We start from the raw sequence: 13,641 nt of genomic DNA on the forward strand, positions 1-13,641 counted from the left end.
ACAAACAAAAAAAACACTTTCTCTTGGCAGCAGGATGAAAGTAGGTTTTTTAAGAAAAATAACAAAAAATTAAATGATTTGATACACTGAGATTCATCCTCCAGTAAGCTATTTTATGATGGTGATCAAACAGAGAATGACCTATTATTATATCATTTTCACTTTAAAAGCTTCATACAAGCGGTGGTTCATGCTGCTCTCTTCCTACCCTGTGGATCTGCCAGTCTCATTTAGTGGACAATCAGCTTCTCTCCGGGTGCAAGGCCCACCATCTCCCACCTCTTTGAATCCCAACATCTAAGAGAACGCCTACATAATGTACTTGGTAAAGGCTGATGTTTAAAAGCTGTTTTGAAATGTCTATTAACTCACATATAATTTTTACAGAAAAACACTGGAAGTTTTGTGCTATAGGTTTTGTAATATTATCGGTGAACTAATATTACTCTGAAATACTATTTATCATTGTTTTTCCTTTAAGAAAAAAAATCAAACCCAAAAACTGTTTTTATAAGAACTCACATACCAGATTCTTGTTTACCTTCTTTCTAGTATAAAGAAAAAATACAAAGTTAGTAGTACATGAACATTAAATCATTTTAAATATTTTGATTCAAACTGCTAATAACTAATGTTTACACAGGGGACTCATGATAAAAAGGTATACTTCAAACCCAAACATTTCATTTTCTTAAAAAGACTGAATATTTTCTATATTATGATGCTCAGAAGTTTGTGACTTCCATTATTGGTAAGTAAAGTCTGTCACTTGTAAAAATATCAATTAAGGGTATATCCCAAATGTAAGAGAAAGCACAAACATATCTGAAGCCAGTCAGCATATATTTGCTTTTAAAAAAAATGGCAAATCATTAACAAAGTAAGTAATTATAAAAAGGTAAGATTGGCCGGGCACGGTAGCTCATGCCTGTAATTCCAGCACTTTGGGAGGCTGAGGCAGGTAGATCACAAGGTCAGGAGTTCAAGACAAGCCTGGCCGAGGTGGTGAAATCCTGACTCTACTAAAAATACAAAAATTAGCCAGGCATGGTGGCAGGCACCTGTAATCCCAGCTGAGGCTGGGCAGAGAACTGCTTGAACCTGGGAGGCTGAGGCAGAGAACTGCTTCAATCTGGGAGGGGGAGGTTGCAGTGAGCCGAGATCGCGCCACTGCACTGCAGCCTGGGCGACAGAGTGGGACTCCGTCTCAAAAAAAAAAAAAAAAAAAAAAGATTGCTCCCATCCTGTTAGTTCAGTTCATCAAATCACAACTAAGAGCAAACGGGCCTGAATATGAGTGCTAATTATATGTTACTTAGTGAGGCGAGGCAAGAAAGTTAACGCATGCATAAAGCTTCTGAAGTGAATGATTATTACCTACCCTGGCCAGCAATGTGACATGGAAAGAAACTAATCAATGTGGGTTTTAGCTACTGGCTCCCCTCTTGCTATAACGAAGACCACAGGTTTACATGATCTTATAACTGGGAGATTATCCAGTCAAACCTCATTTCAAAACTGAGGAAACAGAGTCCAAAAGGAAATATGATTTGTCCCCATTGGAGAGCTACTTCCTTGCTGAGCTGACAGGAAAGCACAGGTCAGTGTTCTGTCATTATACACCCAATACTGGACACAGCTATCCCTCATGGAGCAATGGCATGTGGTGAGGAAAAGTCTGAACTCCACAGAGCCCTCCACAAACACCAGGTTAAAGAGGAAGGTAAGCACACCAAGGAGGGGGTCATGCAAACCAACTTTAAAGATGAGACTGTGATTTCTATTGCAAAATTCCCTTTTGAGGATTTCAGCTTTTTAGGCACTGGCCAATTTCTCAGTATTATTATCATTTTTAGCACAGTCTAAGTTCTATTTCTTTATGGAGCCCATGAATACCTTAGACAAAAGTGCATAGTTTTTGTTAACAGTGACATAAAGCAGACAGGTGAATGTACCTAGTCCTCGATAATCTTATCATTATGAGGTGCTATTGTAACACCCAACAGAGCCACAGACACTAACGACTCAGTGCGAGACACTGAGGATCATTTACACTTGGACAGAGCCAAGTCGAAGACTGGATGCTTCTGACATTGGTTGAGTCCTCATGCTCCCACTATTGCACAGGGATGTGAAATAAGACAAAGCATTCTGCATCACGATTACAATGTTATATTCTCATTTTATAAGTATCTGGCTGGATTCTTCACTGGAATCCACGCAATCTCAAAGGTTTTGTAAGCACGGACTATGATTTCATGAGAAAGGTAACAAAATGAGCTTTTTGCATTTAGAAATATAGAAAGTAACCAGCAGATGTTCAGTCGTTATAGGATCATTAGTAAATTGGAATTACTATTATGTGATAGGCTATAATGGGAAATAAAAGACTTAGAACTTTAGTGGGATGTAGCACTTTCTTGATATTAAGAATCCTTCTGAATAACATAATAATGTTTACTACTATTTTTGTTTACCTGCTCATGTGTTTAAAAACACATGTACATAGTCCTATAGATTAGCATTTTTAAAAATTACAGTAAATAGCCTCTGTAGATTAAGTAAAATGAATATGTGTAGAGAGCTCACTATAATTTACTATTATTGAAACTGGAATTCAAGTAATTATGTTCTATAGTTGGTATTAGAAATAATTTTTTCAGGGCTGGGTGTGGTGGCTCACGCCTGTAATCCCAGCACTCTGGGAGGCTGAGGCGGGCAGATCACGAGGTCAAGAGATCGAGACCATCCTGGCCAACATGGTGAAACCCCGTCTCTATTAAAAATACAAAAATTAGCCGGGCATGGTGGCGGGTGCCTGTAGTCCCAGCTACTCGGGCGGCTGAGGCAGGAGAATCGCTTGAACCCGGGAGGTGGAAGTTGCAGTGAGCTGAGAGCACGCCACTGTACTCCAGCCTGGTGACAGAGGGAAACTCCGTCTCAAAAAAAAAAGTAAATAAATAAAAATAAAAATAAATAAATAATTTTTTCAGAAGCATTTCCACAGATTTTTAATAACATTACTTCCCCTTCCAAATAATGGAAAACATTGATACGCCACTGCATTATTTATCCAACCAATACTTTCTATTTGCAATTCCACAAACATATTAGTTTAGCTATTATTATAGTGATTCCATGTGATTCAAAATCTTTATTTTTATGGCATTAGAAATAAACATAAATTTATCTTTCAAAGGTCGATTCTTTATCTCCTCAAAAGTTTTCTTGACATGCTATAATTATTCTGAAATGAGCATTTTAGAGTATATATATATTTCTGTAGTTTGTATCATTTAAATTATGATCACCAAATACCCAAGTCCCTGAATTTAGTACAAAACATTGCTTTAGGCTTATCAATTAGCAGGCTATTAGTCCTTTGAAATCAAGAACACTTTACTTCTTGAGAACACTGCAGTATTTCTAGAAAAAAATCACTGAGAGGCTAGGCCTAAAAAACAGACATTATATATATTTCCCCCCCAAAACATAAAGTCTAATTTTACCTGCATTGTCAGAGAAACAGACTCCTTAAACCAGAGGAAATGAGCCCTCTTAGGGTTAAATATGGAGACAATAATTTATGTGCTGGCTTCCTTCCTCCAGTCTCCTCTTTACTCTCTTACAAGCAGAGATTTCTGCATAGCTGTTCTATACACACGGGGGAATATGGAAGTCCTCAGAACTATTTATTTTCTAAGATTTCCTTGGGAGGTAGAATTTCATAAATGATTCCTACCTCATTTTGCTGCATACTTTTCAGAGGCATTTCAGAAAATATCTAAGCCAAGCACACTTCTTGGATGGATGAATGAAAAAGAGGTGGTTTCTCCATTAAGTATTTCTTTGAGCTCAAAAACCAAGTTCAATATAAATTCTCCAGGCAAAATTATTCCATCAGAAAAATCTCAAAAAGGCTTAAACTTTCTTAGAAGACATAAAAAAGATACTAATTTTACTATGTAAGAATGTTAACCAGTTTTGTAAATTAAAAAAAACCAAAATGAAATAAAAAGACAAGTGACAAAATGGAAAAAATACTTGAGAAGCATATTACGAGGTGCTAGCTTATCTCTAGTAAAAAAAAAAGCTTTCACGAATTATAAAAATAGACAAAAGACTTGAACTTGTAGTCTAACAAAATGAAATAAAGCCGTTGATGAACAGATGAAATCTTCAACCTAGTCATAACTCAATAAAAGCCCTTAAAAACAATGAGGTACAGCTTTTTACCTATCAGATTGGCAAAGATGAAAAATTTGGAATATGCAGCACTAGTGCAGTGTAGACAAGGTATAGAGAAACAGGCACTCAAACTACTGGCAGAAATATAAATCCATGTGTAACCTTCTTAGAAGGCAATTCTAAGTAATATCTCTCAAAGTAAAAATACACACATATTTTGATGCAGCAATTCTACTGGATCCCAGTTACCCTAGTACTTATGTGAAATATGCAGGAGGAACAATGTATATACTACATCATCTCTAATAGCTAAACATAACAAACAACCTAACTGTCCATTAGTAGGAAAATGACAAATAAATTACGATATATCTATAAAAAATGGGTCCCATGCATCTATTAAGAATGAGGTAGAGCTCTTAAGACACAGTGAAAAGAACAAACTATAGAAGATCTATATGATAGAATTCTATCAGTAGAAAACACAATGTGTGTGCAGATTTGCATGGATTGTGTATATTTGTAAATGCAAAGAAACATTCTGAAAGTCATATCAACTGTGATGGGACTGGGTGAGGGTAAAAGGCTTTCACTTATTTCAATATTTTCCCATATAGTTTTAATTTTTACCGTTCTGTATGTTACTTTTAAAATATAATCTAAAACACTAAAGTTAAATTGCATTTTATTTAAAATAAGCAACTCTTTACACCATGTGGGAAACCCTCCACAAAAAACTCTGAAGTTGGAATAGCTGTATCAGGGACCCGGTGTCTTTCTGCTTTAATAGGAGTGGCATGTAAAAGTAATTTATAAACGATTTGTGCATTTACCATTAAAATGCCAAAATCAAGTAGGGGATAAAATTCATATTCTAGTCTATACTACCAAAGTATTTCTAAAGAAAAAATTTAAACATTTAAACAGATATTCTGATACCACCTTTTAACATAACTTTAGGGTATGTTTAGGGGTAGGCTGGTAAAAAATATTTCATTAAAAAAAATTAGTGAACTGCTTAGAATTCCAACTAATACTTCTGAAACGCAAAAAAAGTACATTTTAAACCCTAACATTTAGGGGGAAAATATTACAATAAGAGTTGTATCCATTGCGAAAGGATTCTATTGATATAAACGTATATAATTTCATGTATTAAGAATTACAGAGTCTGAAAGACAAGTTAACCTTAAGTTTATAGTTTAAATTCTGAGATTAAAAACATGAATGAGCCTTTTCCACCTTTGCATTCTTTGTTTCAGCTTTAGTTAAATAGATTTCCTCACTGGGTTTTATGTAGCACTGTCACCTTGTACGCACCTGTCAGGCTGTCTGGCCTGGGTGGAACCATCCTCTCATAAATGTCATACTGCTGCTGTCCGAATTGCTCCATGTCATGAACAGTCCTTTGCAGTGAAGGTCCCAGATGTTGTGGTACGGCGGTCATCCCTGAGCGTTTGGGGGACGACGACCCCACCTGGCCTTGGGATGGGGAAGCTACTCGAGTCTGTGCATCCGTAAGGGTCAGTGGGGACCCCACTCTGGCGGTGGTTTGGTATTGAGGGGTTGGTCCGTTGGGATTGGAGGTCTGCCGGGAGGTGACTGACCCAATCCGCCGTATAGCTGTTGGGGAGGCGGGTCTCTGTGAGTACGGAGAGGCTGCCCGCGCAGCAGGTAATGTGGTGGAGGAATACGCACTGGGGTTCAGAGGTCGGGGGTCGGTCACTGACGGAGAGCCAAATCCACTACCCAGAGAAGTTCTCAGCGACCCCCTTGAAGGAGACACGCCTGTGCTGATAACATAAGAAGGAGACTGTGCTCTAGATGGAACTGAACTAACTCTTCTCATGGCCCGATTGGCTACTGATGGCTGATGAAAGGGGGGGAAAAAAGAGAATGGGTTTATCCAGGGTTTTGTGTTCATTGCCATTACAAAAGAAATACACATAGCTCACTACAGAATGTGAATCCACTATTTATTTTAAGCGTCTAAGATTCTTTTCCTCTTTACGCTTTGAGCCAGACATTAATTTTTCCTCACGGTGCTTTAGTTGTTTTACTTTTTTTTTTTTTTTGGTGGTTTAAACCAAATGCTAAAATTAACCCGTAAAAAGAGATCTGAAGACATTTAATACTCCTTTTTTATTTTTACATTTTTAACTATTGCCTATGCGTTTTTCACAGCACATAAAATGTTTTATTCTAAGTGTTACATGTAATTCATGAGTGTGAAGGGACACCGGAACAATATACTTACTTCAAATTTGGCCAAGGCAATGCATTTACGTACAACAAAAATTTGAATATAATTTGAATATATCAGTCTAAATGTAGCTACTGGAATATTTATCATTGTTTTTCTTTATGGGTTGGTCCCATTAACAAAAGGAACATGTTCTTTCATTGTGGAATAAATGAACATTTGGATCAAGTGTGGGTCTGGCGCTCTCCACTGTGAATTTACTTCAGGGAACAGCTTGGCTACACAGGTGCTTTAGGCAAATTTGTTGATTCCTTTAGCTCAAGCATAGCTTCTCCACACTTTAGCCATTTATTTTACCTCTTCTGATCTATGAGTTCTTAGCTTTAGTTGGTGGATTTAAAGAGATGCAAAAAAAGGCACCCCAAAATCTATTCCAGCAGGAGGAATGGTCAAAGCCTCTTTTGGGTTCTTGGCCTAGACAGCTGGAAAAGACCAGGATGGAAAGTGAACATTTCTGCCATGGCTGATCCTACTATGAATCTGTTGATTCCTGCAATTACAGTAGGTGCTGGACACTGTTTTTGATGCTGTGCAACAATAAAAAGGAATGGCTGGGCTGGAGAAGGGGCCCAAGGGAAACATGTATGGGAAAAAGGAGACCCGACTGAGAAATAAAGACATTAGGGCTCCAGGTTAGAAGACCAGGACCAGGCTGTTCTGTTACCTCCTTAGTGGCTGCTAGAGTCTAGTTGTCATCAACCCACATCCACTTTTAGTTGGGGAGGTAAGGAAAGAAGCAGGGATCAGATGAGGGCTTTGTACACCCTTAGAGGTCATATGAGGATGTCTGCTCTGCCTTCAGGTGTCGCATGCAACTGGGCTGGCTGAAACACTTGCAGTGAGACCTCACTGTGTGTTCAAGTTCAACAGTTTTGGGAAGGCAACAGCAGTGGAGAAGACATGGGGAGGAAAGAAGATGGTAAACACACAACAAGGCAAAAAAGATGGGGTTTAAAAATTAGTAGACAGCTAGAAAGTTAACAAGCATGATTGGGACTGGGTGTGGTAGCTGACACCTATAATCCCAACACATTGGGAGACTGAGGAGGGAGGAATGCTTAAGGCCAGGAGCTCGACACCAGCCAGGACAACATAGTGAGGCCCAGTCTCTACAAAAAACAAACAAAAAAATTAGCTGGGCATGGTGGCATGTGCCTGCAGTCTTAGCTACTCCAGGAGGCTGAGTCAGGAAGATTGCTTGAGCCCAGGGGATTGAGACTATAGTGAGCTATGATTGTGCCATATTGCACTCCAGCCTGGGTGACAGAGTGAGACCTTGTCTCTATTAATTAAGAAAAAAACAAACAAACAAAAAAGCATGATTGGGTGGTAATAGTGCTAACAAAATGCAAAGAAAATTCCACATGACTTGCAACTACCAAAATGAAGTGATAGTTGGTCCAGACAACTAGAAAATGTGTTGCCTAGACTACATGCAAATTAAGTCTCAGACGCCCCCTTGCAAACAATTCTTTAGCTCTAGTGAGAAAATCAACTTACTCTTAAAGAAAAAAGTGTTTACATGATCACTACTAAGGGAAATAAAATTTATATAGATATAAGGTAACTGCTGTTGAAAAGTGTGATTTCAGACTTGCTGACATAGAAATTCACCTCAGCAGATGAACTCCCATTAGCATTTAGTCCAGAGCTTCTCAAACTTTTCCATCAAAGCATCCCCAACAGCAAAGAGTAAATATATAATCTGAGGACTGGGGGTGCAGCCTGAAGTCGCTTGCCACATGCACAAGATTTCCCATTTTAGCTTGAAAAATTCATGTGCTATATTTGTGTTTAATACAAACATGTTTTAAATGACTTTGAAATTTCTCCTGAATTGCTGAGCAAAAGTGCCAAAGTTGTTATTATGTTTCTCTGTGGGCACTGGGAACCGTGATCCATTGCTGTGTACCTGTAGAGCTTCCTGTATTGCAGTAGAAGCAGCACAGTGTCCTCCTAACTTATTTGATTATCTTGCTACTTTTCAGCTCCAAAGCAAGCACTGGGGTTTTGGGGTCCTGGCACAGATAGTTATCCTCACTGGTTACCACCATGCAGGACTCCTACTGCCTCTCTGAATCCTGGGACATGTTGGTGGACTGATGTGAGTACAGTGGTAATGAGAAAGGAGCTAAAGAGTTTTTATAAATACACATGCAATATATATTTTTTGCTATCAAGTTAGAGAACCCTAACTTAACAGAATGGATATGTTTCTATACAATAACTTTCTTTAAGCAGGAATATCTATATTCTAGTAAAAGAAAAGAAATGCAGTTTTAGAGAATAATTTCGGTGATGATGGTAATAATCTGTGGTTAGAATGGGCAGATCCCATTTTATGCAGGTGTGGGAATAGCACCCTGCCCTCTAGAGCTTTTTATAGCATATTTTAGCCCTAGTATTTTAAAACATTCCATTCAACCCTCTTACGGGAATTCCCCTTAGACTCTTCTCCTCATGCCAAACTTGTTGTTTCCAGAAGAATTACTCTACTGTATCCAGAAACTTATCAGAATTCATCAATGGGAGCTAACTCATAGAAACAAACATATTTAACATTGTATCTCAAATAGAATAAAATGATTTTACTATTTTATCCATTCTATAAAAATTGTACATATTGATTTCTAGTAAGAAATATCTATAACAGATATTCAACTAGGAGGGTATTTCTTTTTTTTTCCTTTTTTCGTTTTTTGTTTTGAGACGGAGTCTTGCTCTGTCGCCCAGGCTGGAGTGCAGTGGTGCGATCTTGGCTCACCACAAGCTCTGCCTCCTTGGCTCAAGTGATTCTCCTGCCTCAGCCTCCCGAGTAGCTGAGATTACAGGCGCCCGCCACCACGCCCGGCTAATTTTTGTATTTTTAGTAGGGACAGGGTTTCACCATGTTGGTCAGGCTGGTCTTGAACTCCTGACCTCAGGTGATCCACCCGCCTCGGCCTCCCAAAATGCTAGGATTACAGGCGTGAGCCACTGCGCCCGGCCAGAAGGTATTTCTTTGCAGAGATCTTGATGTGTTTGGCTTACCTGAACCAGTGTTTGTCCTTCAGCTCTTGAATTCCTCACCACGTGGTTGTTAGTTGATCCTATGAATGAATGCTGCTGTCTGTTGTCTGCCTTGCTCACGTTCTGGCTGTTGTGGAAACTCCCTGCTTCCTGGTATCCGCTGTCGGAATAAGAATTCATTTGTGTTGAACTTCTTGAGTTACCCAATGATCCTGTAAGAATGAAACCAAGAAATATCTTTATTATATACACTTCTGACACTCGCTTTCAAGAATAAAATCTTAAAAGCAAATCCAGTACTTAAAAGATAACACAACAGACCCTCACTTTCATGGAGAGATGTCTGTTCTGGTGAATAGAGGGTTCCTTGTTCTGGCTCTGTCCTGATGAGATAGTTGTTGGGATGCACAGCGTCAGAAACTCTAGGTTTGCTTACACCAGTATTTGGCACATCTGTAACAAGAAAAGTTTAATCAGCTAAATATAATAACATTACATAAAAACTTGCTAAAAAAGGTCAGATATTTGTCAACAGAATCTTAGAATCTATATGCTAATACAAGGCTATATTTTCAGCTTACACAGCACATCTGACTCTTAACTATATGAATGTGTTCCATATACTTCATCAATATATTTTGCTGAATTTCATAAATGTTGTTTGTTGTAAGTCTCAATATTAAATCAAAATCTGAAAACTGATCCTGTTCCCCTTGGAAAATTGATCTCTCAGACACCTTCCTCCAAGAGATTAAAAGACTGAGAATGGAGACCAAGTATTTCAAGAAGGGTCCTCCATCTTCCAAACGATTAAAAATGTAAACTTACACAACGTTCATATTATTGAGCTTGGTGATGAAGCCTCTGAAGGTAGAGCACATTTTATATTTCATGTCACCTACAGTCGAAGGAACTCTATACAAAGTTTTAGAATTGCAAGCAATGAAAATTTTCTTGTTCATCTGCTTATTTTATCCCTTTAGCCTTTTTTAAAGGAATATGGGCAAGTCTAACCTAATCAGTTTCTTCCAGCCAAACCCATCTCTTCCATTATCTGCTTTAATTTAACATACCATTTGCCATCTTGAACTTGAAAAAAACAAACCCCATTCAAACTTCTGTTTTTTATGCCGTAAACTTAGGTGGTGTAGATCATGCTGCCTCTTTCCAATTCGATTCCCGTATGTCCTTCTTTCTCTAATATCTTCAAAATATATTTTCCCATTTTCTGATGGACTTCAATACAAGCCATTCCTTCCTCGCATTTAACCCTTATATTATTAACAAACTTTTTTTCAGAAATGCTACTTCACTTTCACTTCAAAGATAATTAAGTTCTTATCACATTCTGAGTTTAACATACAATCCTAAGGATTTAAATGTCTACCTCCTTTCCTCCCTCCCTGTCTCCCTCTGGGCCTTATTACACGCCAGGCCCTATACAGTTATGAGACAAGATAAGGGGTGTGTGTGTGCGCGTGTGTGTGTGTGTCTGGGAGGATAGAGCTTAGGAAAATTTTCCTAAAGGAAGTAACATCTAAGTAGCATCCATTTACCGCAGGAGGCCAGCTTTCTCTTTCTGTATAGTGCTTATCACCATTTCTCCCCACTAGAATATAAGCTCCACGAGGGCAGACAGACTTTTATCTGGTTTGTTATATCCTCAGTGTCTAGGATGATGCAGAGTACTCAGTGGGTGCTCAGTGAGTATTTGTTGAACAAGCAAATTCCCAGTAACAACAGCAGCTTCCTTTTACTGAGTGCTGACTCCTCATGCCTGGCATTGCATTGTGGCTTTACCTTACCGTATTCAATGAAGTTTGGCTATGTAAAGCAAAGTTCTTAGGGACTGCTGATTAAGCTGCTTTAGAAGGTGAATACAAGGTTTAAGGGAGAAGTGGGAAATCCCACTGCATTCTAAACCTTTAACTTGATGTCAGATTCAATTCAAGGTTTTGTTTCCTAGCCTCTGGAAAGATTAGCTGACATTCTTAGTATAGGTTTTTAACGACCTGTCTCCTGTTATATTATTTGACACAATGCTTCTATGTGGTAGAATTCTGTGACAGTTCTGATTGCTTCAGTTTGGAATTTCAACAAAGATTAAAGATTGTATATGGTTTCCCTGGTACACGTTGAAACATGAGCTAAGTCACTGTCAGGCTGACAATACCAGAAAGTGCTCTGCTTCATTTGTACATCTTCTATCATGAGTTTCCAGAGTTGTAAACATTCTTATACAGTAATTCTCAAAGGAGTTTTGCTAAGGACTAAGTAAGATACTAAGGAATTGGAATAGCTGGGAATAGCTGCATAGGTGCCGGCCTGAAATCAGAGCTCTGCAGTGGTCAATCTTTGTTCCATCAGGGACAGAACCCTGGGAAAGCAAATACAAACTAGCAACAAACTACAGATAAAAAGTACCACTGTGGTAGCCTCAAGGCTTCACATACATGGAAAAATGTACTGTCTTGGAAAAGAAAAAGACGTTCAGATAGTTCTCAGCTTTAGTTAAATAGAAGGTAAAATCTGGGACACCAATATATTAAAGCTTTTGGCTTAGAAACACTAGGTGGCATGTAGTGTCAGGGTCTCAACATTTTTCACCATGGAAACCAAAACCATTAGAATTTTATGTAAGCTGCCCACCCGCTTTTTAAAAAAAGCTATTAAGAGCTTAAAAAAAAACAGAAAAAGAGAAACATGTACCCTAAAAACTGCAGCTCAGCAATTGTGTCTTTTCACTCAATGAAACATATTCTCAGAAACCATGTGACAATCTTGCTCATTTAAACTCTTCCTTATGAGAAGCTATTTAACATAAATAACCTTAGAGAAAGCACAAATCATGAGATATGTGATTCCATACTGGTTGCCCTAATAAAACTTCATGAAAGTAGTATCTCAAACAATACAAAATTATTCCAAAAGTAATATAACAGCCATATTCCTTTTAAATATTATGACCTGACTGTGTTTCATATATTTTTTAATGCAATGCCCTAGAAAACAGAATCTAGAAAAGGACACTGAGATGCTAACTAGAACACTAAAATACAAAATTCTCAGGTACCCAGGATCTAATTTGAAAATCTAAGTAACTGGGTTTAAAGGATAGGACTTAGGTTTTGTGACCTATCTTTAAGTAAATATAAAACTAAGAGTTAATAAAAGATTTATTTAATATGAACTATAAAAGAATCAACTTCTATACTATAAATAAGGTCTTCAGTTATTTTTTCTTTTTTTTGAGACAGAGTCTCTATAGGCTGGAATGCAGTGGCATGATCTCGGCTCACTGCAACCTCTGCCTCCTGGGCTCAAGTGATTCTCATGCCTCAGCCTCCTGAGGAGCTGGGATTACAGGTGTGTTCCACCATGCCCGACTAATTTCTGTATTTTTAGTAAAGATGGGGTTTCACCATGTTGGCCAGGCTGGTCTCAAACTCTTGACCCTAAGTGATCCGCCCACCTTGGCCTCCCAAAGTGCCGGGATTACAGGCGTGAGCCATTGTGCTCGGCCATTCAGTTATTTTTCTTTTCCCTTAGTAGAGCCCAATGATAATGAAGAATAGTTGCAGAGATCAAAGTATCCTGAAATCTATTCTGATTTATGAAAAGAAATTTAAATGGTTTTCAAAATAGTTTTACTATTTTCTTTGAAAACTTGTAATCCACAAATTATCTATATACATGCATAAACCTATATATGCACAGACATCATATCTCAGGTAAACAGAAGACACATCTTCTAATTTTACTGGATAAAGTATTTCTCACTGTAGTATGGTAAGGTTCACATTTACCAATTATGTATTATTTAAACAATCTTACTTTAAGATGAATGAATTTTAAAAACCTCTGCTATGTGGAATGAAAGACACTAGTCAAATTCACTAGAGAAGAGGCATATAGTGTGCAGTTAACCATTTCATGATGAATGCTGTAACCTATAATTAAATAGTTGGAATATTAAAATTTAGCACAATTAGAATAAGAAATCAGGAGACATTTTTCTAAGTAAAAATGGCAAACAGCATGTGAATGTTACTTTTAATCAGTGTACTGAAGAACATGTGTTGGTTTAAAAAAAAAAATTCACAAACATGTTTTCTGGGACACCAGAAGTATACTATGGGGAACTTTCAAACATCAAATTAGCATCTTCGAAGAAAATGTAT

The 13,641-nt window shown here is 37.9% G+C and overlaps 1 protein-coding gene across 17 annotated transcripts in view; it reads right to left on the bottom strand.

Annotated features, from left to right (window-relative positions):
* Window positions 1-13,641, bottom strand: part of PKP4 (plakophilin 4) — a 227,864-nt gene that overhangs the window by 50,430 nt on the left and 163,793 nt on the right. For 15 of the 17 annotated variants that reach the window (XM_063645988.1, XM_063645987.1, XM_055292039.2 and 12 more), the window contains 3 exons: window positions 9,782-9,913; window positions 9,482-9,672; window positions 5,509-6,058 (listed from right to left, as the gene is read on the bottom strand). In XM_063645988.1, coding sequence (XP_063502058.1) covers window positions 5,509-6,058; window positions 9,482-9,672; window positions 9,782-9,913 — 873 coding nt within the window. The remainder of the gene's footprint in view (window positions 1-5,508; window positions 6,059-9,481; window positions 9,673-9,781; window positions 9,914-13,641) is intronic. The other 2 variants (XM_055292037.2, XM_055292036.2) reach the window with 1 other exon arrangement.

Source organism: Symphalangus syndactylus, chromosome 9 (genome assembly GCF_028878055.3).
Source record: "Symphalangus syndactylus isolate Jambi chromosome 9, NHGRI_mSymSyn1-v2.1_pri, whole genome shotgun sequence".
NCBI lineage: Eukaryota > Metazoa > Chordata > Mammalia > Primates > Hylobatidae > Symphalangus > Symphalangus syndactylus.